The sequence below is a fragment of the Tauraco erythrolophus genome, chromosome 4, assembly GCF_009769465.1.
Source record: "Tauraco erythrolophus isolate bTauEry1 chromosome 4, bTauEry1.pri, whole genome shotgun sequence".
Classification (NCBI taxonomy): domain Eukaryota; kingdom Metazoa; phylum Chordata; class Aves; order Musophagiformes; family Musophagidae; genus Tauraco; species Tauraco erythrolophus.
In genome coordinates, this window is record NC_141468.1 from 79,711,355 (window position 1) to 79,737,801 (window position 26,447).

Genomic DNA, 26,447 nt, shown 5'->3' on the forward strand with positions numbered 1-26,447 from the left:
TAGTGTGCAATTTGACTCAAAGAGTCAGAACCTTAAGACTCTGATTTTAGCAGCCTGCCTGCTTCAGTGAGAAGTACACAAGTTACTCAAATGCATAAGCAGCATGCCAAAATCAGCAATGCCAAATCTTACAATTGGATATTCACATACTCAAGGGAGAGTGTTAAAATTACTCTACTGGAGTTCTTTTATACTCACACTTTACAGCTCCATCTTTTATTAGCTGATAATAATACAGTTCAACATTACAAGCTGTCTACACATTCTGATCTAGCTTTCTATTCTAATTGATCAAATTTAAACTCATGCAAGTCTGAGCTTATTTTATGATTATTGCCCAAGTATTCAAGCCCTGATTTTTTTACTATGATGTCACACACTTTTCTTAGGAGCTCTCAGTGTACCTGGGTGTTTGCTATTTCAGTGCAATCTCAAACAAGGAAAAGTGAATGCTGTGTACAGACCACTCGGATCAGAAGAAACGACGGTATCTATGGACTTTGGTGGAAGTTGCTCTGAAGCACTCAGGATACATTTACATTAACGGAAATCTTAAGATTTTGTTTCCGAAATGGCATCAAATTCTAAGAAGCCACTCTTATTTCTTGCCTTACGTCCAAAGAGAAGGTTTTGTTCATAAGAACAGCACAGTGAAAGGTAAGAAACTGAATCCAGCCTATGCATTGGCCAAGTGGCTTTATTCATAAAAAAAAAAGAGCACTCAGGCAATGCAGAGGCTGTTGCTAGTCACACCAAACCAAATGGATTTGTTGAACTCATCCATGTCTCTGTACTGTTATTCTTTGCAGCTGTCCTGCTCCATCTTTTTGCCTTTTGTCTAGCAATGTGGGGCAGGCATTCCTAATTAATGCACGTAAAGACTGAAAGTTTTCAATACATTACAGGGATGACAAAACGGATAGGAGGCAGAGCTCAAATTGCCATGCTATCCCTTTGTATGTCCTACATGCTGATGGAAATCAGGGGAAGCCTTCGTGGTTTAGTTCAAGCACATGGGTATGTTTCCCCAGCTCCACCCACCACCGCATGGAGAACAGACAAGGTAGCAGATGGAGCACATGGGGGGAATCCCTGCCCAGTCAGATGGCTGATGCCACACGTTCAGAGCATTTCCCAACTTACACTGCAGCCTGTGGTCCCAATCACCTTCTTGCTCTCCTCTAGCCCTACCTTTCCTACTCATCCAAAATAAATACAACTCCTATTCACTTTGAGCCCAAGCAAAAAGTAGACACGTTCTCCTTGTAAGGTATTTCTAGCTTAGTCAGAAAACGAAACCATGAATTGATAAAAGTCTTCCATGTTTACAAATAATCATGACAGCCTCTCACACCACATCCCAAAACACAGACATCTCTGCTGTGTGTTTTCTCCATTTACATTTGGACGATCAAAACCACACCAGGAGCTCCACAGATACTAAGACTTCTTTCATCACTAGACTGTCTTCCCTGTCACTACGGTTCATCTTTTGCAGTGCTCTTACCCTCTTGCAGACAACTTCCTGCTGCTAAGCTCTCTGGTGGAAGATGCGGATGAACTGATGCCACTGTAGGCCACACATTACACTTTCTTTGCAGAATCCCTCCTTCAAGGCCCAGGGAAACCCTTAAAGGAACTCTGTGCAATCACAACTCATTGTCTCTTGTTGGCTACTCCAGGACCACCTTCAAAACTAGGCTTGTCTTTCTTCTGTGGTATCCATCTGCGAGTCCAACTTCAGGTGCCACCGAAATGTGTCCTCTGGACCAAATCAGACTTGCATTATTGAAAACATTAATGAAAAAAAAGCCCCAGGCTGCCAGAAGAACAGAGGCAATACCCCGGCTTCCATCTGCTTTGAAAGCAGCTCTTTCACTGCAATGTAGGCATGGCTTCATTGACTTCTGTGGGTCTGAGGTCAGCACTTGAGAAGATTACTGGTGCTACACTGCCAGGATATGGATGAAGCAGCAGAGAACTGAAAGACGATCTATGCCTTTACCTCCCAGCAGATAAACAAGGCAAGATCTATAGGGGTAAGCAGTGTCTCAGATCAGCTGATTCATCGTAAAAACTAGAAATAGTTCTCAGAACTGTTGGTGTTTAATTTGGTGCTTTTTCTTGTTTATGTTTTGTGGAAGGGCTTTATGTGCTTAAATGCTTGGCTATATTTTTATCGAATATTCTCTCTCCCTATAGACCTTATTTTTTGTATCCCTAAACCACTATAGCTACAAGAAAACTACTATTGCTTTCTGGTAGATACTGGACATGCTCCTGGACCAATAAAGGAAGTAAAACCTTCCTTTCTAGGCATGATGAATAAAGAAGAGACTACCCGCTGCATGCGCTTGTTGTCCATATTGCTCCTCCTGGAAGGTGTCCAAAGAGTTTTCCAGGAATATTGCATGACTTGGTCATATATTAACTGAAGCCTTCAGTTTTGTTTCTTCATAAATTTAACTAACTCGTAAGAGAAACACAAAGACAGGGCCATTCAGGCAAGAAAAAAACCTCATCTGTCTTTTTATCCCTGCTAAGTCATTTTGAAATGCTGGCTTCCATAAATATTCTATCCATTTTGCATATACACAGTTACCTAATTGTTCATTCTGTCAGCCTGCATACAAGTGAAACACAGACATCTCTACAATAAAATCAGAAGATTTCTTCCAAAGACCTCTTAATGAACAGTAATGAGTCTGTGGGTAGAGCTGTTGGATGCTTTCTTCTCCCTCTCCCCTCTGCCTGTGAGTTTAAAAATGCATTCCAGAGTTGTCAGAATTAAGCTATTTACAATTTTCAAGACTTCTTATGGAACATAAATCAATCAGTATTGGAAGAAGCTCACAATTTTCTGAGACAGACTTGAAAAATTGACTTTCATACCTTGCACACCCTGGCTTTGAAAATAGGTTTTAACCCCTGCTGATACTTTGTCCTCGATGATGCCATTTAACTTGTCACCTCCTGTGAAAGGCCTTCTGAACATTGAGATACTTCCTTCAGTGTTTAACCATTTCCACTTTCTTTCCATGTACTAAGTCAGAATAACTAATTCCTTCTGTCTTTCCCTTTTTCCTCACTCTTTTAATACAGGTATTACTCTCTCTTTCTATATCATTTGCTGAGAACATGTGAAAAAACAGTCCCAAAGACTTTCATAGATTTCTAGGTTGGAAAAGACCTTAGAGATCATCCAGTCCAACCGTCCCTAATTCCCATTAAACCATATCCCTAAGCAGATCATCCACCCTATTCTTAAACACATCCAGGGATGGGGACTCAACCACCTCCCTGGGCAGCCTATTCCAGTGGCTGACAGCCCTTTCAGAGAACAAATTCTTTCTAACATCCAACCTGAATCTCCCCTGACTAAGCTTATACCCATTTCCTCTTGTCCTATCACTCATCACTAATGTAAAGAGCCCTTCCCTCACTTCCCCACCATCCCTTCTCAAGTATTTGTAGGCTGAACCACTATTTCCTTAGTGGTTCTGATAAGGCTTTGGCTATTTACTTATAAACTCCTGAAAAAAAAATTCTCCTGATCCCTCTAACTTCTGGTTTACCTAAAAATCCCTTAATCTGCTTGTTCTCCATTCTCCCTTCTGTTCTGAACCCATTGTTAAGGCTTCACTGTATTGACTCCTTCACTATCACGCACTAGACTTGCTCTAGCCTACACCCTCCTCTTTCTTTCAGCCTATTACAGTCTCTCAAATGCTAGTTTCCTCAATGATATCAGGTTTTGCCTTGCAGGTGTTGTATTATTACACTTTTAATAATTTTCTAGCAATATCTTGGAATTTTACTGCAAAATTCTTGTTTGGAATTTCATGAATCACAATTTTAACTTTATCATTTAATGACCAGATTTGTTGCCCTTTGGTCATCACAGAGAGAAACTAATGAGAAAAAAAATATAAGAGATTCAATTTAGCATGCAGGTACTTTTAAAAGGTTGTTTCCTCCCCTCTACTGTTCATGCTCTGTTTCTCCTACCTCTCCAAATAATTTTTTAACATTTCAAATACATTTAAATACATGAACTGATTTTGAAGGAAGAGTAGCAAATCCAAGGAACAGAAAGGGCAAACAGTAAGAAAATAATAAACCAAAGTGGGTCAACATCCAGCTTGCACTATGGAGCATTAAAAAAGAATGGAAATGAGGCTCTATCAAGTAGCATCATCCCTATAGGAAAAAAAAAAAACCACAACACAACACATGCAAGCAGCTGTACCTCACAGGAAACTGCAGAGATAAAGCAAGACAAGAAGTATCTGAGTTAGTAAGAAGAAATGTAGAATTTGTTTATTACTACACTAAATGGAAGACAGGCAAATCATAGTCCATCCCTCTTCCTTTGTCAGTGGTGCCTCACTGGAAAAAAATACCAGAGCTTGGAGTCAGTCTGCAAGACAGCAGTGCCTGGACTGACAATGGACACTGCTGTATGTCTAGTTCAAAGCAGACACCAACTTCAATACCCCCAAACAATGATTTTGATATATCTGATATGAGGAGCACTGCTGGAGAACAGATGTGTCCCTCTAGAGTTGAGTTTGCTCCCTTCTTCCCTCATAAGCCTCTGTCAGCAACAGGCATGAAGCTATTGAGAAGGCATATGCTCTTAAGCAGTTTACTGCCCGACCCATACAGGTTTATTGGAAAAATCTTTCTTCCAGTTCTTCTTTGTCAGCAAACAAGCTGGTCAGAATGATGAACATCAGCATGGGAGAGAGCAGTCACCTCACCGCGCCTTCCCCAGCACATTACATTCACAGCCTCCTTTCATGATCTGTTCTGTGGTGCAGAGCAAATGGACAGGGCTTAAACATGCCATCATAAAGTCTAAAACTGGTCTTCTCTCCTGACGGAGGAAAAGTCTGAGGTCCTAAAGAGGAAGGCATCTTTTGCCATTGCCTCCTCTTTCTAATCCTCTCTTCACCCCTTTACAGTCAACTTATTACAGTAGTTCCTCTTCAAAGGACTGTTTTTCAGAAAGGTCTCCTGACTATACTCTCCTTTCCCTGAGAGCCAATAACGTATTTCTTCATGGTTTTAGAGACGTGCTCAGCATCAGATCTTCATAAAGTCTGAGAGACAGGGTTAGCTGCTAGTATTCATCTGACCAAAAACACCACCAAAACTGTCATGCAGAGGGCAACGGGCATCCTTTTAGAGTTGACTTCAACTTTCCAGTAACAGGTTTTTTTTCCCTCTGCTCTGAGAAACCATGAAATATTCACAAGAACCAGCACCAGGAAGAGGCCCTGAAGGGTAACCCGACCAAAAGCCCCATGTCTGCTTATCTAATCAGAGCAGCTGACCATCGCTGATCACCCTACGCCTTCTCACGCCATATTAACCAGCCTCCCTACGCACGAAATGATCCGGTAAATCAGTCACATCTGAAGTGAGTGTATCACCCTCCAAGGATCTTTATAGCTGAACATTTATCTAAATGCATTCAAGGAAAACACTAACCTGATAGCTGTCAGCTTCCCAAATTTTCTACAAAAGTAAACTAAAAGCAATATAATGCAAATGCCAATTTTTACAACTGCATTTGTTCTGTTCAGAAAAATAGCAGTTTCACTATAAAATAAAATAAACCCTCCTCTACTTGGAGGTGTATTTTCACTGAAAATTATTCTATTTCTGTTATCATACATAAAAGGCTGATCATGAAAAATGTTCTCTAATGCTTACAATGACTCATTTCTAGCAATTTAACGGCATCCTCTTGTAAGAAAGATACAGCAGCTTTTTAACATTCTGACTCAAGCCAATTGTCCTTTTAATTAGCTCAGTTTTTGCTTATGAAAAACATTTCATGAGTCACAACCTCACACTCCTAGATTTTTAAACCGCATGTCCATCTTTAGGGAAAGCGTCACAGTTTGAAAAACAACAAATGTCAACAAATCTTTTTATTTCCCAGGGATGTAACAGGATTTTCTTTAGTTGGGGACTGTTTAAGAGTAATTTAGGGGTTTCTGTGAGACTATCTTCATGACTAGTGGAGTGCACTTTGGCCACTTGCTAAGTCTACACAGCAAACATCCCTAAGATGATGGTGTTGAGATACTTACACATGCTGGTACTAACCCAGTTGCAAGAAATAACCAACTTGGGGTCAAAAAAGTGTTCCAATTTCCACACTGGCTACAGTGCCAGCTGGCTAGAACAGAATTAGCACCAGTACCTAGAGCTGAAAACCCTCTAGTTAAAAACTACACCAAAGAGCTGTGGCATCAGCTTCTGCCTTGCCCCTACTAGCAGCCTCTTAGTACTGATGTTTTCCAACAAATCAACTTGTCTATGTGTCCTTCTCAAAGGACAGGCTATACTTCCAGCACTGAGGGTGGGCAGAGAAGGCTGTCCAGACCCCAGAGCAGGCTGGGAAGGAGAGACTGTCTCATCCACACCCTCTGGGATTTTTTGGCTTGGAAAGCAAGTCCAGCCAAAGACTGAGTGAGTGCAAGAGTCAGCCCTCTCTGATGAGAAAAAAATCCACGTCAGGTTTCTGGTGGGTGTAAAGTATTGCAGTGGGAGCTACACTGATTTACACCAGGAGAGAATCTGCTCCCCCAAAGGATGAGAAGCTCAACATGAGCTGGCAATGTGCGCTGGCAGCCCAGAAAGCAAATCGTATCCTGGGCTCTACCAAAAGGAGTGTGGCCAGCAGGTCAAAAGAGGCGATTCTGCCCCTCTGCTCTGCTCTCGTGAGACCCCACCTGGAATACTGTGTTCAGCTCTGGAGTCCCCAACACAAGAAGGACATGGAGCTACTGGAACGAGTCCAGAGGAGGGCCACGAAGATGATCAGAGGGCTGGAGCACCTCTGCTATGAAGACAGGCTGAGAGAGTTGGGGCTGTTCAGCCTGGAGAAGAGAAGGCTCCGGGGTGATCTTATAGCAGCCTTCCAGTACTTAAAGGGGGCCTACAGGAAAGCTGGAAAGGGACTTTTTACAAGGGTGTGTAGTGATAGGACAAGGGGCAATGGATTTAAACTGAAAGAGGGCAGATTTAGGTTAGATATAAGAAAGAAATTCTTTACATTGAGGGTGGTGAGGTACTGGAACAGGTTGCCCAGAGAAGTTGTGGATGTCCCATCCCTGCAAGTGTTCAAGGCCAGGTTGGGTGAGGCTTTGGGCAACCTGGTGTAGTGGAGGATTTCCCTGCCCATGGCAGGGGGGTTGGAACTAGATGATCTTTGAGATCCCTTCCAACAGTAACCATTCTATGATTCTATGACTCCACATTGGCATTTATCTCTTCGTTTGTCCTTTCCGTCAGCATCTATTCTAAGTCCTACTGATTTAATCTTCTCACTGAAATTCACATCAGAATAATTTCCTAAAGTTTTTATTGAGAAAAACATTGCTTTTTTATGTAGTAAGTATAACAAATAAGCACATCTTTCCAGACATTATACAAATGGAAATATTGTCCATGAAAAAGAAAATGTCAGCAGAAAAACATTTCAAATACTTTTGCACTCATTATAACAAATTCTGTCTGAAAATGATTGGCCAGATCTTGTCCTCCACAGTTGAAAGTGCAAAAATAAAAACAGGGAGGAGGCTTCTAAGGCACAAGCTCCCGCTGACCAACCTACCAACTGGTTTCCCAACCTACCTGGCTACCCAGACCGAAGACTGCTGAATAACTGATGGCACAGCCCGTCGGCCTCTGCCCGAGATCAGCAGCGCTGGGATCTCACACGTCTGCACAGATCAGCAGAGAAATAAAACCCACCAGTCTTCTCAGCTAGATTAGCTCATGCCCAGCAATCCCCTCTGCTGTTCAATGAGAAAACAGACACTAATTAACCTCTCTGTCTCTTTGACACCTATGCTTAACCTAAAGCTTTTGGCCTGTGGCTAAGCTCATAACGATAAATCTTATGCTTTTGTGACCACCTCTTGAACTTGAAGGCTTTCTTTGAAGTTTATGGGCTCACATGGCTGCAGATGCTGCTGAAAGTGAAAGTTATTTTTTAGAGACGGGGAAAAAAAAGAAAAGGTGGGAATGTCACAATCTGACAGACTGCAAAGAAGTAGCAGTTTTCTGAGTTCTCATTATTTGCAGTCTTTCATATTGCAGGATGCCTTATTTCTTCTTTTTTTTTTTTTAAAAAAAAAAAAGGTTTCCAATTGATATCTGAAAAAATTCATGAGACAGGACAGTGGTAGAAAAATCTGGGTTAAAGCCAAAGACTGCCAACAAAGATTAGTTACCTAAATGTGGATTAGGCACTTAAAAATCTTTGGGGATGTTACCCTGAAAAAACTTGGGTCGCTCTCATATCAAGTCCTACCGAAGCAATATAAGGATGAAACAAAATCACCTTAATTAAAAGCATTATTTGCTCAAGGACATATATAGCTTTCCCAATTCACAAAACTAATAATGGAAAAATCAGACAGCTGGTTGTCTTTCTGTTTGATACTGCTGGCAGACTCTTCAATACAGTGGTCTTCAGAGGACACCAGGAGGTGGAGGTGGGGGGACAGAGGGAGAGGAATGAAAAACAACAATCTTCCTGCAATGGCTTGCCAAGAAAATGAAAATGTGTGAGACAATGTGTTAATGAATATCAGCACATATGGGCAAACACTGGTGATTTTGGTAAGGCAAAGATTTGCAATTAAAATGCCATTCACAATAGAGATTAACTATGATTATCTTCAAAATCCCAGTTTAAGGTAAGAGACATACAAACGCACCTGTAAGATAATGCATCCTATTCCTCTCCAACTCTACAAACACACACACATTGGAATTGAAATTTGAGGACATTTCAATCAGAAATCCAAATGGATTATTTTAATTTTGGTATCTTCTATCTCCGCTTTATGATAATCACTATAAGCCATTTATTTTTGTTTAGGAGAAAGCATCAAACTATTATTTCATGATATTTCATCTATAATTACCCATTTCATCCCCTTATCAATTAGCCCTTTAAATTACTGTAACATGGAGACTTTTATAGAAGTTCTCTGGGAAGTTCTTCCTAATATCTAGCAATTGCTTTTGCTGATGAGGTATTGTCCTCACCTCCACCACCTTAGCTAACCATACCCCTGGGGAACTGTTACTGCTCTCCTCCGTCTTTCCTTCTCCCATCTCCTTCCCTACCAGATTGAAAAACTTTTCCTCTCAGTTCTCATTTTCCTAACCCAAAATTTTACTCATTGTTTCTCATTTCATCAACAGACTGATATTTCTCTTTGAAGCCACTGGTACATTTTGGGACTCCTCTAGATCCAACAGACCTTTCCTTGGGGCTTATGCCCAAGGATTTTTATTCCTCTCTTCACTGAACTTTGCAATTAACACTCCATGTTTGGGACTTTTTTGACACACGGTGCCAAAACACCTGAGACCATAGTTGAGCTTAAATATATCTCTTTGTGCATGACACTTATTTAGACAGCAGCAAATGCTGTGTTGGGTTATGGAAAAAGTAGGATATTGCCTATTTGTGTTCAGCCACTGACCTAACACCACATGCTTCTTTTCAGCAGAAATGCCACCTAGCCAATAAACTCCTCCAATTTTTCACATATTCCTCCCCACGCGGAGGACTCTACATTTGCTCTTTCTTTTTCACATGTTTCTCCCCACTTGGAAGACTCTACATTCACCCTTTCTAGGTAGCATTCTGTTTAGTTTAAATTTTCATTATACCTTTGAATTCTAACACTAACACTTGCAGTGCCACTTCAGTTGGTATTGGCTGCACATCTGTAGTGGGAAGATAGATGATTTCAGTGTGACTGATCTACTGGTCTGATTTCAAAAGCTGACTTGAAAATTGGAGCTGTACATACAGGGTTTAATTCAAATGAGTTAAGTTATTTGTGAATGTTCAATTCAACTTTAAAAGACTGTTCCACATAAGTCTCCCCACGTAGGTTAGGATATCTAGATGACTAAAAAGTATGACTTCGCAGCTAAACTCTGCAACTTTTCAAGGGAAAAATCATCTAAATCTCATCTGCAAAAAGCAAAGGAAAAGACAAAATAGACTAGCATTTTTAAAAAGTATTCTATATACTTTTCTTAATTTAAAACAAATTATAATGCTGTTCATTCTGAAAATTAAGGAGAGAGGGGATGGATAAGAGAGTAAAAGCCACGATTTAAATGGGGTCAAAGCACAGCTACAATAGCATCAAACTGTCCTGATCACTGCACAACTTCGTAACAACTCCACATATTTCTGTTCATCAGCTAATAAATCACCAAAGCCAACCAGAAATTCTGGATTTTTTTTTTTCCTGGCTCTGCCTTTCACCTGGTGGTAACACCAGCAAGTCCTCTCCATCACCACACTTTTGCTTCCTTTTCTGTTCAAATGAGGACAAAAAATGGTGCTCCTCCGAGAGAGAAACTAAGGCTTCAGTTGTTAATAAATTCAAAGCTTTTAAAGGAATTTTGTATTAGAGAAGAGAAAGGCTGATTACCAACAAAAGGGGCTCCAAGTAACTTCCATATGCAGAAGGGTCTTGCTTCTAAAGAAGCGCTTCCCAGAAATTTTATCCCCTTGCTGTTGGCATAGAAGCTCAGACTCTTGCAGAAGAACATCAAAGGGCAGTTTTGCAATGTGAATGGAAACAAAGATTCTTATCACTTTGGAGCATTTCTTCATGAATAATCTGAGATATATTTAGATACCAGGAATGAAAGCAGAACCTCTATGTGAAATATTTAAAATCTGGTGATTTAACAACTTTATAAGGTAAGATCTTCTCACGACCGGACTCCTAAAGAGAGGATGAGATCAGCAAAAGAGGTTTTCCTTCAATAACTTATTTGATGGGTGGGGGTTTTTTTCCTTTCTTTTTCTGATCTTTTGCAATTACCAAATTAAAATGTAACTGCTTAGGAACAGAATACATAGTTTTTACATGGAGACATAGTCAAGAGGAATTCTCAAGTATCGTTTTCATGAGTGTCAGCAACAGGCTTAACATTGTACATTTGTTTAATCAAAGATGAAGGAAGCTTTTATCAAATGAAGTAATTGCCTCAGTTCCATCTTTTTATTCTTAACAGCTTAAGTCAATTGGATTCAAAGATGTCTTTAGGATTGAATCCAGGAAAGATTATTAGTTGGCTCTAAGATGCAAGCAGAACTGGAAAGCAAATTTAATCCCATTCAAATTTCATGGGAACGTAATAAACAACAGTGATATTTAACTGACATTTCAAAGCTCAGAGGCAGAATCATTGCATTTGCTCGCCTTTAGTCTCATTCCTTCATCTTGCTTTAGTGCAGGAAACTGGACGCAGCAAAAATTTGTCAAACGTCACAGAAATCAAAAAGTGAATTAATTCACTGAAAAAAAAAAAGATGTTCACATTCAGTGATGGAAGTTCATACTGAGCTGCAAAGTGTAATGGCTGATCCTAAATCTGGTTATCCAAGTTTCAGTCGGACTGTTTCCGTTAGCAATGTTACACAACTGTTGAGAGACTCCACTATAAAGATTTAAATAAAAATATCCACATTTCCAAGAACGAAGCTTGATACCACCTCAACTAACCATTCTCTTAGTTCTATATTCAAAGCAACAAGGCACACTCCAGTAGAAACGCTGCAGTAGCAGAAACACAGATGACCTACACCCTCACCCTGCCTCTGACAGCGCAGGTATTTCACAGAAACGTTCATTATGAATCGAAGTACAGTAACCTCCAAAGCCCTAAACACATACAGGGATGACCCGGTCCTCATCCTAGCAGATTGAGGTGATGAGGGGAGAGGATAGCAAATGGGGCCAGCAGATCTCTGCCCCAGAGTCTGGCTCTGCAGCCTCTGCAGGCACAAAGCTCCGGCTCTCAGGGACGCGCACGGCACCAAAACGGCCGTGGAGAAGAGCCGGAGGTGAGGAAGGGCACCTCAGCTCTTTCCTTCAGCAGAAAGGCTCTCCTCTCCTGCTCAACCAGCAGCGTCAGTCCACGCTCTGCCCCTGCCATGGGCTGATGGGCTTTCCAGCACAGACAGCTCCAGTAGCAGAAGAGTCTGAGCTCTGCCTTCAGCAGATAGCTGCTTCAGATAGAAAGCTCTGCCTTCTGCACATAGGAGGCAGGAAGGGTTTCCTCTAGGGAAAGGAGCATATCTAATTACACGTCATACAGTCGGGGTTGTGAGGGCAGTGACCCCGAGTCCTCCTTCGCCATCTGCTACTCAGGCTGAGACCAGAAGCAGCCGCAGCAGCCGCCTCCAGAGCAGGCGCATGGCCGCCTGCTCTCCCCCAAGAGCTACATGTCTTCTTTCCAGCACCTTCAGTGCGAAGAAAATACAGCACCCTGGGAGGAGAAGGTGGAAAAGCTTCACACAAGTCAACCGATGACAGGATTACATCTCAGAGACAGCATCGGGAGGTGGGTGTTACACATCTCGGGGGCTTCGTCAGTTACACCGATGCTGAATTACGGTGAATAAAGAACACTACCAAAGTCATCGTGCCATGTTCTATGGAGATTATTTCTACACAGGTCAGAAACACTCACACAGCTCATGGATAATATACTCCCCAGCAAAGGTCCGTTGATCTGAAACTTCGTGCGTGCTGGGAAACCATCTATTTGGACCATTATATCCACATTAATGATGATACACGTGTGCATGGGTTAGACAGGAAGCAGGCATGGCGACCAAAAAGGAAGATTGCTGCAAATAGCATTTGTTTGCAGATTTAATTAAAAGGTTAGACAAAAGGTAAGAGTATTATTACACGGCATTTGCAAGAGTTGTTGGAGATGGTAAGAAATTGCTAGAATTTGCTTCTCTTAAACAGCCCCCAGCCAACGACTTCAGAAACACATAGTATCCGCATCCCAAATAGTAACTCTCTGCATTTCTTAGTCAAAAGTCTTATGCCATTGGTTAAAAATCACTACCTATATAAGCATTTTTATGTTCACAGGCGATCCACTTACTAGCCCTCTTCTGCAGCTGTAGACAAGCGTTCAGAACATAGAAACAATCACTTTAAATGACATAACCTTGTTGATTTTTCCCAGAGTCTAAGAACAGCTGTAGGCACATCACAGGTCTTGCTACTGCACTGCCTCTTTCTTAGCAGGGACTTATAGCAGCTACTCATGGAAAGAAAACAAAAACCTGGACAAATATAGAACAATCTTCTGCCTACAATTGGTTCCCTACAGATAAGGCCCAGCTGACCAGGGTGGCAGAGGAATGAACCGGAAACAAAGATACCAACCTTTTTGCAGTCCCTCAACAGTATTGGGTGTAGAGGGTGGGAGATGTCGCAGTGGCCCCAGGAATAGCTTTATGAAACATTTCAATCCCAATTGCAACCTCAAACCAGGGTTTGACAGAGAGGTAAGGTTTGAATGCAAAGTGGAAAAAGAAGTTTTGCACAGGCTCGAAGGACTGTGAGTTCCAACATTAATTGGAGGGAGATGTCGGTGAAATATTTCAGACTTAAAAAAGAAACTGGGGCAGTCATCAAGAGTCCTCTTAGTCAGCCAGGCAAATTTCTATTGTAATGCCTCCACTGTCAGTACTCTTATATTATATGAAGCAAAGTTACGGTAGGAAATTCCTCATCATTTTTCAAACCCAAACGAGAACTGAGCACAATATTTTACGAGCGAAAACTGTACTGCCTGCACATGTTTCCTACTGAAAATGGAGTAGGAACTTGATCTCTAATTCTTTCATTATTATTTGCCTACTCCAAGTTTTGCAGAAGGCAATGTGTGAAGGTATCTCTAAAGTCAATGTATTCACAGATTAAAATCTTGACTCTCCCATCCTAAGGCTCCAAGTCTAGAGGGAAACAATGGTAGCTCAGATACCACTCTGCAACAATTACTGCCAACAATTTAGTTTTCAAAAGGCAATCATTCTGGTTTTAAAACTAGATGGAAAATTGCCTCTGCATCCCTGGTATGAAAACTTTGCCCTATCCAACATACCTCATCATAAGTTACCATGTAAGGTTAAATCTTTTAGAAGCCATGAATGGTGTTGCAGGATCAACTCACTAAATCTGCCATAACGCACTTGAAAGATAATTGAGATGTCAAATCTCATCAATATCAACGTACTTAAAGTAAGGACAAGAGAAGAGGGGAAGAATGATAATGAATAATACTATGAAGCTAGTTAACTTACAGCCTAGAAATAGGTACATATCAGTCACCAATCTGAATGTCCTTGAATTTCATGAGTCTGGACTTATACACAGTCTTAATTCCTCAAAAAAGCTTTTTTCCATAGAAATGGACTATTTATTGACAGAGTAGAGGTCTTTTTTCTATTTTAACTTCCAAGCTTTCACCTTTTTTTCCAACTCTAACTTAACACACAGGAGGTAAAATAATGACTTTGGATAGCATACAGTAAACATCAGTAAAATATTATTTAAAAAAAAAAAAATCTCTTCCTGAAGAGGCAGAGGAAGCAAAGTGTCAGATCTCTCAAGAGCTCCAAGCCTCAGAGGAGGTTTCTGCCAATTTTCAGCACTACAAATTTTTCTCTGTCTCACTCTCAGTTACTGGTTGTATATTTCCTTGTCTAATCAATACATATGCATATAAATCCCACATTACTTTCTCATCAAAGGTCTTGCATCGCAGTTATCGTCCACTCATTTTGAAAACTGACATCAAACACAATCTCATTTCCTGTTCCCCATCTATTCCTTTCTCTCTTTCTCTTTTCCCACTTCCCTCCCTCTCCACTCCTCCTTGTGATACCTTCCTTTCACAAAGTAGCATTTCATGCTCTCCATCTGCTGCTTCAACCATCTGCTCACTCCTTCCTTCCTCCACAGTCTCTCTAGCGTAGCTCCATAGTCTCCTCGTAGCATCGCTACAACTCATTTCCCTTTTCCTCTTCTGCTCAAAAATACTAAGTACAGTGAGCTTGCCACTCTAGGCCTTGATGGAGAGGAAGTCGCAAAATAAATACCCATGAGTTTAATAATCCTCTGCCTTGACAACGGTAAAATCCTCTGAAAGCTTCGTGTGTCACAGTGCTCCTCTTCATTTCATCCAAAATACCACGGCCAAACTGATCTTCTTTCCTTGATGGGATGTTCTGGCCATTTCATCTCACTTCTTAGATCAACCTTGTTAGCCATCTACCTCCCACAGGATTTTCAGATTCCCTGTCTTCAGTCCTGCTGCCCTGAGCAGCTCCCTCTTCTCGCCTGGCACCTGGTGCCATCCTCTGCCAGTTCTGCTTGGTTTGCTTTGATCTCATCCCACAAGCATTTATTTCTGTGCCTTCTCCTATTCAGACACTCTCTGCCTGGAATCAGCTCTTGAAGCTGATTACTACTCCGTTTCTCTCTTGCTCGCCCTCTCTTTTCTACTCTGTCAGGCTGTCATCTTTTCCACACACAAAACTATAGAACCCTTCAATTCCTGATAGAGAGGAGAAATATTACATTTAAATACCATCAAACATCCATTTCTAAGTCTGTGTCTTTCTTCTTTCTAAAACACCTGGCTTTCTATCACTCATTTTATTTCCCTGCTTTGCTTCTTTTCACAATCCCTCACCTCCCAGCACCAGCACTATACGTATCTTTATGCCTAATCATTTCCTGTTCATCCCCTTGGTTTACTCCTTTTCTCTGTGTTTTTCAGTGAATATGGCAGGTTACTACCAGATCTTGTTCTGCCTGAGAACAGTCTACCTCATTCCGGGTGATAAACAAATAATATTAGTAATTAAAATTCAGGAAGGCAAAATCAGAGAGATGGCATTGACTTCCCCCTCTCCGCTCCTTTCCCCTCTTCTCATCAGCTACTGTTAGGAAATCAGTGATGTTAGGAAAATTTCAGCCAACACTAATAAACACAACACAACATCACTCATCAGTGATGTTAGGAAAATTTCAGCCAACACTAATAAACATAAAAAATTTGTCCTAGTTTCCTAAGAAAGTGAGGCTTATATAATCACAACCTGCCAATCAGTTCCATCCTAATCACTTTTGTACCCAGAAATCAAACAAATAATACAAAGACAGTAAGGATCTTGAAATTATCAATGGTGAAGCAAAGGGAAACCCAAATTAGCATCTTTGTTAACTGTGGGACGCAGCAGCCAGCTGGCCTGACCAGCACAGTCGTTTGGGCCACCCAACAGTATGTGCCTGGCTTCGGAGCAGCCACAGCACCTCTGGCACGTGCCCAGCGCAGGGTGAAGGGAGGGAGCTGGAAGCACTGGGGAGAGTACCGTAGAAGAAACAGCTCTGCCAGAAGCCAGCCTCCCTTAGGTCCCCTGCTTACAGTGAAAGGATCAGGGGTTTAGTCTTGGACTATTTCAGCCTGACATCAAACCACTGCCCATTTCATCTTTTCCAGACCCTTTTCCAGGATCAGAAGACCATAAAGAATGTAACTGATACATTAATATCTATAACACAGATGAAGCATTTTTCTTTTTGTTTCCCCTGACCAGAGAAGGAACAACATGCTCTCTACCTTTTCTGAATTATACTGGGATTTGCAGTCACCAGCTGGGTTTTCGATCCGACATCCTTGCTGTATTCACTGGAGAGAGGAGGAAGGTTGCACCTGTGCACAGAAAGACAGTCGAGATTTTAAATGACATTCAAGATTAAAAAAGACTGAGGTTGAAGCCTGTCAGTCTGCAAATTTGCAGGTTTCTTTTTTTTTAAAAAAAAAAAAAAGCAAGCTGCCAGAAAATGCAAATGTGTACACAAATACTAGATCAAGCTACAAGTGTTCCCTACTGTACCACACCTATAAGCACAATGGGATATTTTTGCACCAGATTGTGGGGAAACACAGAAATAAAATCTTTTGCAGAGATGATCTTATGTAACTACTAAGCAAAGACACAGACGTGGCACTTCCAACAGGCTGAAAGGCTGTGGAAAAGGCTCTTATTATCTATAGCAAAGACTTTTTTTTTTCCCAAACTCTTTTAAAGTTCTGTTTTTCACTCTTTTCTGTCTTGTTTACCAGTATCAGACTGTTACCGCTCTGTGGCATTACAAGCATTACACAAGTCTTGCAAACAACGGACGACTGATGTTTTTAGTGTTACGCTGTGGGTATCTTCAGTGTACAAAATTTACCAAGAAAACACAGAGACAAATTTTAAGTGTCTATTTTAATATGTGCATCTCTGTTCCGCTCACAGGCTTGTTCTGGTGGGCAGGGTGAAAACGTAATAAAGAGAAAGTGATCGAGCAAATTTACACTGGAAAATAAAGAGACAAGACTCCAAAAAACAGAAGTAGAGAGAAACTTCCAGACAATGAACAGTCCTAAATGCTCCACAGTAAAGACCTAGGAAAAGAAGGAAAGCGCAGTAGATGAAGATGAAAATACATTCCAGCAGTATCCAAGTCTATGTGCTGCTCCAAAAAACCAGTCAGAAGAAATCTAGTCCTCACATAGAAACTACAACAAAATTTGGTGTCATAACATTTTTCATTTCAAATTTGTCCGACTTGTTAATCAAAGATATGAACAGTGTTTTTAATGCTTAAAAGGCAAAAATGAAATCAGGATTCCCATAGACAAGCAGAATTTGAAACTTTTTCAGAACGAGTCTTTTGTGTTTTTTATGTTGTTGGGTTTGGGGTTCTTGTTGGGTTTATTTTTTTAAAAAAAAAAGTTTAGGGTTCTACCATAACCAAATTTGCCCTTCAATTTTTAAGTTCAACCGTCGAATCAAGACATCCTTCTTTGCATGTGCAGGTTTCATTGTTCTTCTGCAGCATGCTGGAAAAGTCCAGCACAGAGACAGAGGGCGAGAGGTAAGGAAAGGCAAGAAGGGATCCGGGTGCTTGCAACAGCAGAGTGCAGCAAATGAGGCTGTGCAAATTCCCAGCCGCACTTCCATGTGTTATGGTTCCGTATAACATCGGTGCACTAGTGTGCACACAGTATCCTCCCTCCAACGTTGGCTAATGCAAAATATCCCACATTCCCCAAGAAAAAAAAAAAACACAGTAGTGCTAATTTGCATGTATTTGCATACAAATACCAGCTCTCAAAACCATATCTTTAAATTCACATCATCAGGAAATGCCAAGGAGAAGAAGAGCAAAGCCCCATCTATGTGGAACATAGATGAATTCTATCACTTTCACCAAGAAAAATAAAATTTCCAGGAACGTTTTCTCCTTTTCATTACTATATGTGTTCAGATGTGCACAATGTATTGAGATCTCAGTTAGGAAACAGCCTCTAGTTTGGCCTACCACAACTTAAGATAACCTAGACAATTTAAAAAGAAGCCAGAATAGCAGAATCAAAGTCAGAGGTTTCAGAAAATGCAATCATTGAGAAAAATAAGAAAAAAGAAAGACTAGAAGCATAAGGGAAGTTTAGTTCCCAGACATAAAGAACAATAAAACCTTAAATATTGAGACAGGGTTACCTAAAATAAAATTATATTATATTTTACAAAAATCTAAAAAAAAAATCTCACAGAAAAAAAATATGGCAATAGGTTGCTTCCTCCACCTGCACTGGGTAGGATACAAATTAATCAGATTAATACTATTTGGAGAGGTTGTAGAAACCCTCTCAGTAGCAGTTTTCAGCGGTGGGTCAAACAAATATTTGTGTAGCAAATAACACAGGTGATTTTCCTCAGAGCGGAGAGATGGCATAAATGACCTCTGGCAGATTACAGTTTAATGCTCTCTGGTTTGAGCAAACACAAACTCATAGGGCAAGCTTTTAGGAAGCCATTTTTGGTTGAAGCTTATTTAAAAGCAGTGTGAAGGACCAAGATCTCCCTCTAGTTTTTATCATCTTAACATCTCAATAACAAAATTTCTTTCACGAGCTAGGCCCAGATGCATTGTTTAAACACTGCGCAGGCAGCGGAAGCAGGGACAGGTATCCTGGGAAGAGTATAGCGACGCTGCCCAGTTGTGTAGAGACGGGGTCAGGAAGGCCAAGGCACTGCTGGAGCTGAACCTGGCAAGAGACACAAAGAATAATAGGAAGGGCTTCTACAGGTATGTCAGCCAGAAAAGGAAGGTCAAAGCAGCGTATCCCTGATGAACACAACTGGCAAACTGGTAACAACAGACAAGGACAAGGCTGAGGTACGCAACAACATTTTTGCCTCGGTCTTCACTGACAATCTCTCTTGGCACATCTCTTGAGTGGATGGACCTCAAGACAGGGACTGGAGGAGTAAAGTCCCTCACACTGTAAGAGAAGACCTGATTCAAGACCACCTGAGGAACCTGAACATATGTAAGTCTACTGGATCTGATGAGATGCATCCCAGGATCCTGAGGGAAGTGGCTGATGTAGTTGACAAGCCATTCTCCATGATATTTGAAAAGTCACAGCAGTCAGGTGAAGTTCCTAGTGACTTGAAAAAGGGAAACACTGTACCCATTTTCAAAAAGGGTAGAAAGGAGGACCCTGGGAACTACCGACCTGTCAGCCTGATCTCTGTGCCTGGGAAGATCATGGAACAGATCGTTCTAGAAGCTATGTTAAGACACACAGAGGACAGGGAGGTGATGCGACACAGCCAGCATGGCTTCACCAAGGGCAAGTCCTGCCTGACTAACCTAGTGGCCTTCTATGATGGAGTGACTACATCAGCGGACAAGGGAAGAGCTACAGATGTCATCTATCTGAATGGACTTCTGCAAGGCCTTTGACGTGGTCCCCCACAACATCCTTCTCTCTAAATTGGTGAGTTATGGATTTGATAGGTGGACTGTTCTGTGGATGAGAAACTGGTTGGATGATTGCATCCAGAGGGTAGTGGTCAACGGTTCAATGTCCAGATGGAGATCAGTGATGAGTGGTGTCCCTCACGAGTCTGTATTGGGACTAGTACTGTTTAACATCTTCATCAATAGCATAGGCAGTGGGATCTAGTGCATCCTCAGCAAGTTTGCTGATAACACCAAGCTGAATCGTGTCGTTGACATGGCTGACGGACAGGATGCCATTCAGAGGGATCTGGACAAGCTCTAGAGGCAGGCCCATGTGAATCTCATTAGGTTCAACAAGACCAAGTACAAGGTCTTTCACATGGGTCAGGGAAATACCCAGTATCAATACAGGCTGGGTGATGAAGGGATTGAGAGCAGCCCTGAGGAGAAGGACTTGGGGGTGTTGGTTGATGAGAAGCTCAACATGAGCCGGCAATGTGCACTTGCAACCCAGAAAGCCAATCGTATCCTGGGCTGCATCCAAACAAGTGTGGCCAGCAGGTCGAGGGAGGTGATTCTGCACTTCTACTTTGCTCTGTGGGACCCTACCTGGAATACTGCATTCAGGTCTGGAGTCCTCAGCACAGAAAAGACATGGACCTGTTGAAGCAGGTCCAGAGGAGAGCCACAAAGATGATCCGAGGGCTGGAACACCTCTCCTACGAAGACAGGCTGAAAGAGTCGGGGTTGTTCAGCCTGGAGAAGAGAAGGCTCCAGGGAGACCTTGTTGTAGCCTTTTGCTACTTAAAGGGGGCATATAATACAGATGGGGACAAACCTTTTAGCAAGGCCTGTTGCAATAGGGCAAGGGGTAATGGTTTTAAACTAAGAGGGTAGATTTAGACTAGATATAAGGAAGAAATTCTTTACAATCAGCGTGGTGAAGCATTGGAACAGGTTGTCCAGAGAGGTCGTAGATGCCCTATCCCTGGAAACAGTCACGGCCAGGCTGGATGAGGCTTTGAGCAATCTGATCTAGTTGGAGATGTCCCCACTTATTGCAGGGTGGTTGACCTAGGTGACTTTTTTAAGTCCCTTCCAATCCAAACTATTCTATGATTCTGTGATCTAATTCCTTTCATCAGTAAGTCTCATTCCCAGCTCCTTCTGCATGAAATATTAAGAAATAGCCTGAGTATCCAGAGGAAACTCAGTGAAAAAAAAAATCAATTGGTTGACAGATTCTTCTTGGCCTTTCAGTCTATTTTCTTGAATGAGTCAGCAGAGTGTCAACTGTTGTGCAGGTGAGGAATACATCAAGAAACAAAAGATTCATCCTAAGAAACATCTTTTTAATTTTCTCACTCTCAGTTCTGGTACCAAGGAGTAGGCACAAGAATGTGCAGGAAAGAGGGACGTACCAGGACAGCGTTTCAGGCCAGTATTTTTGACATGAGCCTAACTGGAAGCATTATATAGATGATCGATATGACTTAGACCCAGTCTTTAAGTGGGAAGAAAAAAATCAACAGGCACAGCAGTCCGTGTGTGCCTTTTTCACATCTGAGACCTTCCAACTCAATAGGTAGAAACAGCAGCAAGGGTAAAATGAGAGGGATCCTTCAACCCTCACCAAGCAGAAATGGCTCCTCTGGGTTTGGCCCAGGCAGAAGTCCATGTCCTGCAGGTGCAGGGAACCCAGGCAACACGGCTAATGCACGTGCATTTGGTAGATGTTACATGACTATCTGGCTATTTTAGAATGTTATATGTGCACACATACTAAACTCTAGGGACTAATACGAAATTAGTAAGTAGTTGCAAGCATTCATTTTTATTCCTTTGTGGCACCTTGGCCAATGTCAAGACAATAATTGCATGAGGCAGCTGAAAGCCATGTTTCTCTGGACTTGTCTACAAATCCCAAAGCATCATCACATTTAACCTCCCCGGCTCCATCTAGGCTGGTATGGCTAGGTGGCATAGCACAGCGTGATTAAAAGACAACAGCCTGGCCTCTCCAAACCAGGACAGCCCCTAGTCAACTTGAAACAGGGACAGATTCCTTCTAGTTTTGGAAGAAATTCACCAGCAAACAGCTCAAAGAACTCTCTGCAATCCCCTGTTATTTTACAGGAGAGACTCATTCTCTGGAGACATACAAACGACAGCAGAGCCATGGAAAGCGGTTGGGGGAAAGGGAGAATTTTGAGATGTAGAAATATTTCTTCAAAATCTAATGCCAAGAAAACGTGTCTCTTCTGTCAAAATACAGACAAAAACATTGCTTAGGGTTTAGTACCCAACACTTCTCTCTTAAAATAAGCGTGAGCAGGAAGGGAGAAGGCAAATCAAAATTTTTTCTTGGCAATGAGGATTACAAACTTGAAAACCAGTGAGGTATCAGAAGAGCCTACTATAACCATGCTACCTAAACATGTCAGCCATATGCCGTGCACCTTTTTGCACTGCAGATGCAGTGTGCTATGCCTTAGGGGCTGAAAACTGCTGCTCTTTTAATCTCTGTGTTGGTACAACTATGTTTGGAGAAGATGCTGAGCAACGAGATGAGTTTAAACTCATTAATTAACCTTAGTGATTACAATATATCAGAGAAGATGGCTGCAGTCTTATGACAATGCTTATGGAAATAAGCTTAAGTGAAATCAAAAACTACATGAATAGAAGAACAAAGGTAAAGCCTAGCATAGCATTTCACCCTGTGGAAACACTGTAAAGATATTACACAAATTTCTTTGGAAAAAAAAAAGGTATCTGTTATGCAAGTCACTTGTGCTCTTTCTCTCTCAGCTCTCAGATTATAGAAATCAGATTTAGAAAAGACTGACTAAATCCTATCTTCCACCTGCTATAGAAATATTTTCTCTCAGTGATGTATTAGTTTCTAACCCAAAAGAATTGAAACATTTTCCATAAATATGACTGTGCATCACTACTACAGTACAGCCTGAAGGTAGCTACCGGGATTTCTGCAGGATTCTCCCTACCACTTATTTCGAATTCAAAATAAGTTCTGTACAGATAATGGTTGCTTTACCCTCCCTGGAGAGAAAAAAAAAATTCTGATCAAGCTACAACTGCTGTTTTTTAAAAAAAAAGTTTCTATTGTTTTTGTAACTGATTGCTCCTGCAGCATTTCAATTTCCCATTGCATCTAGATAATATTACCACAGTATATACCCTGCAGTTTCTTATATTTAGTCTGTGGAACACCTGAGGAGTTTTGCAGTAATGGTGATCAGTATCCTGCCTCTCTCCCCCTGTGCCTTACGTCTTCTGCGAATGCTCTAAGAATACATTTCCTTTTGCCTTTAGTTTGTTGTATTCCTTTGCTTTAACATTGAAGGTATTTTTGGTCTTTGAGATGCAAACCAGAAATTACAGTAATATTGTTTGGTTTGCAGCAAATTTGTATGGCTTTATAATAAGCCATCGGGATCTAATAAGGAGACTTGCTACAGTGCGTGTTCATTATGCATCCATCTCAAAAGTCAAAGAAACTCCGTCTCTCATCTCTTTGAGAGCATTCCTCCAGTTTCTCCCCCACAATGTTTTTCTTGTTCATGTTTAACAGGGAGGAACTAATTCCTGTCTTTCTTCCTTAAAGAATGCAGACCTAGAAAGTGCCAAATTCAATCACGAAAGCAGTAGCTAGTGCAACATCCCTCCTGACAGGTTCTTGTAACATCAGGAAGGCCTGAGGGAAAGGAAACATGAGGAATCCCAAAAAACCTGCATCAAGGAAAGAGGTCTGGCCTTTCCTCAGACAGTCAGCCATTAAACTTTGAGGGAACTAGACCACAGGAATATTTTGCCTTGTTCCGACTTAACTGCTTAAGCCGTGACCCACAAATCAGTACCTACTCATCCCGAGTTCAATGGGTGCATACGACGGCACTTAGAGTGGCAGAGGACAGAGCACCGTGCAGGATGAGACCCTGCCTAACCTTGCGTAACTAAAGAGGAAAGCAGCTCTTCAGTACCTCTCTGTGACACCGCACAATCTGTCACAACCTTAACCCATCCATCTGCAGATTGCACCCACACTACACACCCGTTAGCAGAAGCCAGCCAAAACTCTCTTTTTTGCCTCTCCTCATGCTTTCACCCAAATCACTTGAGTAAAGCATCCTGCAAAGGGGAGGGGGTGTGGGGAACAAGGGGGAACAAGGCAAATTATAATTAATTAATGGCAACTGAATAGCTTTGAAAAGTCTGAGACTTAGCAGGGGGAAGGGGAGACAATGTGTCATTGAGGATTCTGTCTTACCGCATGACAAAATCTGCTTGATCTATTTGTTTGCCGCAGCCGCTCTTTTTCAGGATCCCACCGTTTCCCACCACGGAGCATTTCTTCAGTGGCAGCTGGAAGGGAGTAGCCTAGCAACACAAAACAAGGACCGATTTTACAGAGGAGAACACACGCATCTTTGTAGCAGCCGCTCCTGGAGAATCCGGGGAGCTGGCAGGGCTCAAAGTGATGAAAGAAAAGGGAGAATTAGGAACTAGGAGGGGAAAAAAAAAAAAAAGTACAGAAATTAGCTGGTAAGTAGACATAGGACAGTTCTTATCCCCACTTACAAACGTGATACAGAAGATAACAACATCTCTGCAAAACCAAAACTGCCTAAAGTCCTGATGCAGATACTGACCAAGCCAGGCAGTGAGGTCAGAATGAGCTCTCCAGCCAAGCTGCAAGAACACAGGGGAAATACGACAATCAGGGGAAAAAAAAGGAAAAAAAAAAAAGAAAAAAAATCCATTAAAGTCATCTTCCTCAGCTAATATACAAAAGGCAGCTCTGGGGAAGAAAGGAAGGAAGGAAGGAACAGGAAAGGAGGTGATGACAGAAAGGCGCTGGGAATCAGGAGTCACCCTGGCTCCCTCCAGGGTTGTGTTGCTGGGACGGGTCACTCCGAAGACTTAGGGAAAAATATTTAGAGCTTGACAGCTCTTTAAACACTCATCTGCCCAGACACAGCATAAATTAAAATTAGAAAGGGACTGTTTTAACTAAGGAGCTCTTGTAGCTGCTTAGCAGAGCATTGAAGTGCAAGGTCAAATTGTCACGTCATCCAATGCACCAAATGCAGTAATAAATCAGATCTGTAAAGTTGTCTTCATTCCAGAGGATCTCAGAACAACGTGTGGGACATCCTCCTGTCAGCCCCAAGTCATTCACCTTTAGTGAGGCTGGGACAGTCATTTAAACAGCGCACAGTGCAGCCCAGCATATTAAAAAAAAAAAGTGGTGAATAGACATGTGAATTCAAAAGCAGCATGATTTAGTTATAGAATTGAGTTTGTCTACAATTCAAGAGTTAATATTCTCCTCATGCAAAAAAATTGTGCAGGGATTTTTTATCAAACCTGTCAAAAGCTGACTTTGCAGCAGAGACAGGAGCTCTGCACGGGCCTCCGAGAATGCAAATGCCGCGGCGACAGGATGCGGCATCGCAAAACAATTCTCCTCTCCTGGAGGATGAGGCAGAACGGCAGCACTTGTCCTCACTCACATGGACAGAGCAACATCTACCATCGCATCAGGTATTCCTCAAGCATTGCGACGCTGTACACAGCCCAGGAAGCAGACCCAGCATTATAGCACAAACTCTGTATTTCTAATGTCTTATCTCTTTCCTTCCTTAGATTTATTTGCTTTGTCTTCTTTTCTCTGCAAACCAGATTCCATTCAGCTAGGATAAAGCCACGACCTGCTTTCTAATGAAAAACTTGAAAGCATTTTGCTTATCCTAACTCTGGATTAAGATATGCTAAAGCAGAAAAATAAATTTTCGTTTCCTGTGGCCCAGGCACCATTAGGAACCCAAAGATAGCACGGCGGAGCAATACTAAGTATGCAGCTGCATTCTTGTCCTGCATCTGCCTTCTCAAGAACATTTTTTAATTTACACAGTTATTGAATCAGGAGCATATCTTGAAATTCAAAGGACATCTCATCTCTGAGGTGACCCTGACCAAAAGGGGGAGTGGTGAGGATTGGAGTCAGAGAAAATGCAGGAGAGATATGTTTTATAAATAACAGCACCTTTCTTACTCAAGATATATCAGAGCTCCTTCCAAGACAGCTGGTTATACAAAGGCAAGGCTGTGACAAATCACAAACAAAGGCAGCAGCCATTAACGCTTGCTTCTAAGAGTTGTGGACACTGTCACATAAATTCTGTGGCTTTAGGGCTTTAGACCCCCAAAATAAACATTTAGGAGTTACTAAATGCTTCGAAATTCTGCAAGCTGCAAACAGCCTTTGATACTGCTTGAGATGATTTGCTGTCCTTCAAGGGAGGCTTATATCCTGTTATGCTCAAAGATCACAATATTAGTTATCATTTGCATACATACTTTTGTTTCCAAAAGCACGCAAAGCTTTGGAACTCTTATCCTTCAGAGAGTCCAAGAAACAAAAGAACAAGATCAGGGCTGCCGGGGCTATCTGAGGGAGCCAAAGGAAAGTAGAAGAGGCAGATAAAATCACAATGGTGGCTCTCCCTCCGCCTAACCTGCAAAGAAATCCACTCGCTCTATGGAGACAGGAGGAAAAAACAGGCTGAACACAGTTCACTGAAAAGCCCCCATGCCCACAAAAGCCCACAGAAGCTTCTCCCTCCCCCAGCAAAGTACTGAAAATTCAGAATGTGGCACAGATATCAGACAGACTCTACACACCATCATTTAGCTTAAAATGTTCAACACCACCAATTGGCTTAAAACGTTCAA

The 26,447-nt window shown here is 41.7% G+C and overlaps 1 protein-coding gene across 1 annotated transcript in view; it reads right to left on the reverse strand.

Annotated features, from left to right (window-relative positions):
* ST8SIA1 (ST8 alpha-N-acetyl-neuraminide alpha-2,8-sialyltransferase 1) overlaps nt 1–26,447 on the reverse strand; it is a 141,066-nt gene that overhangs the window by 37,861 nt on the left and 76,758 nt on the right. The window contains exons 3-4 of the mRNA XM_086610558.1: nt 23,980–24,089; nt 16,504–16,596 (exon numbers count right to left, since the gene is read on the reverse strand). Of these exons, the coding sequence (XP_086466684.1) occupies nt 16,504–16,596; nt 23,980–24,089 (203 nt within the window). The remainder of the gene's footprint in view (nt 1–16,503; nt 16,597–23,979; nt 24,090–26,447) is intronic.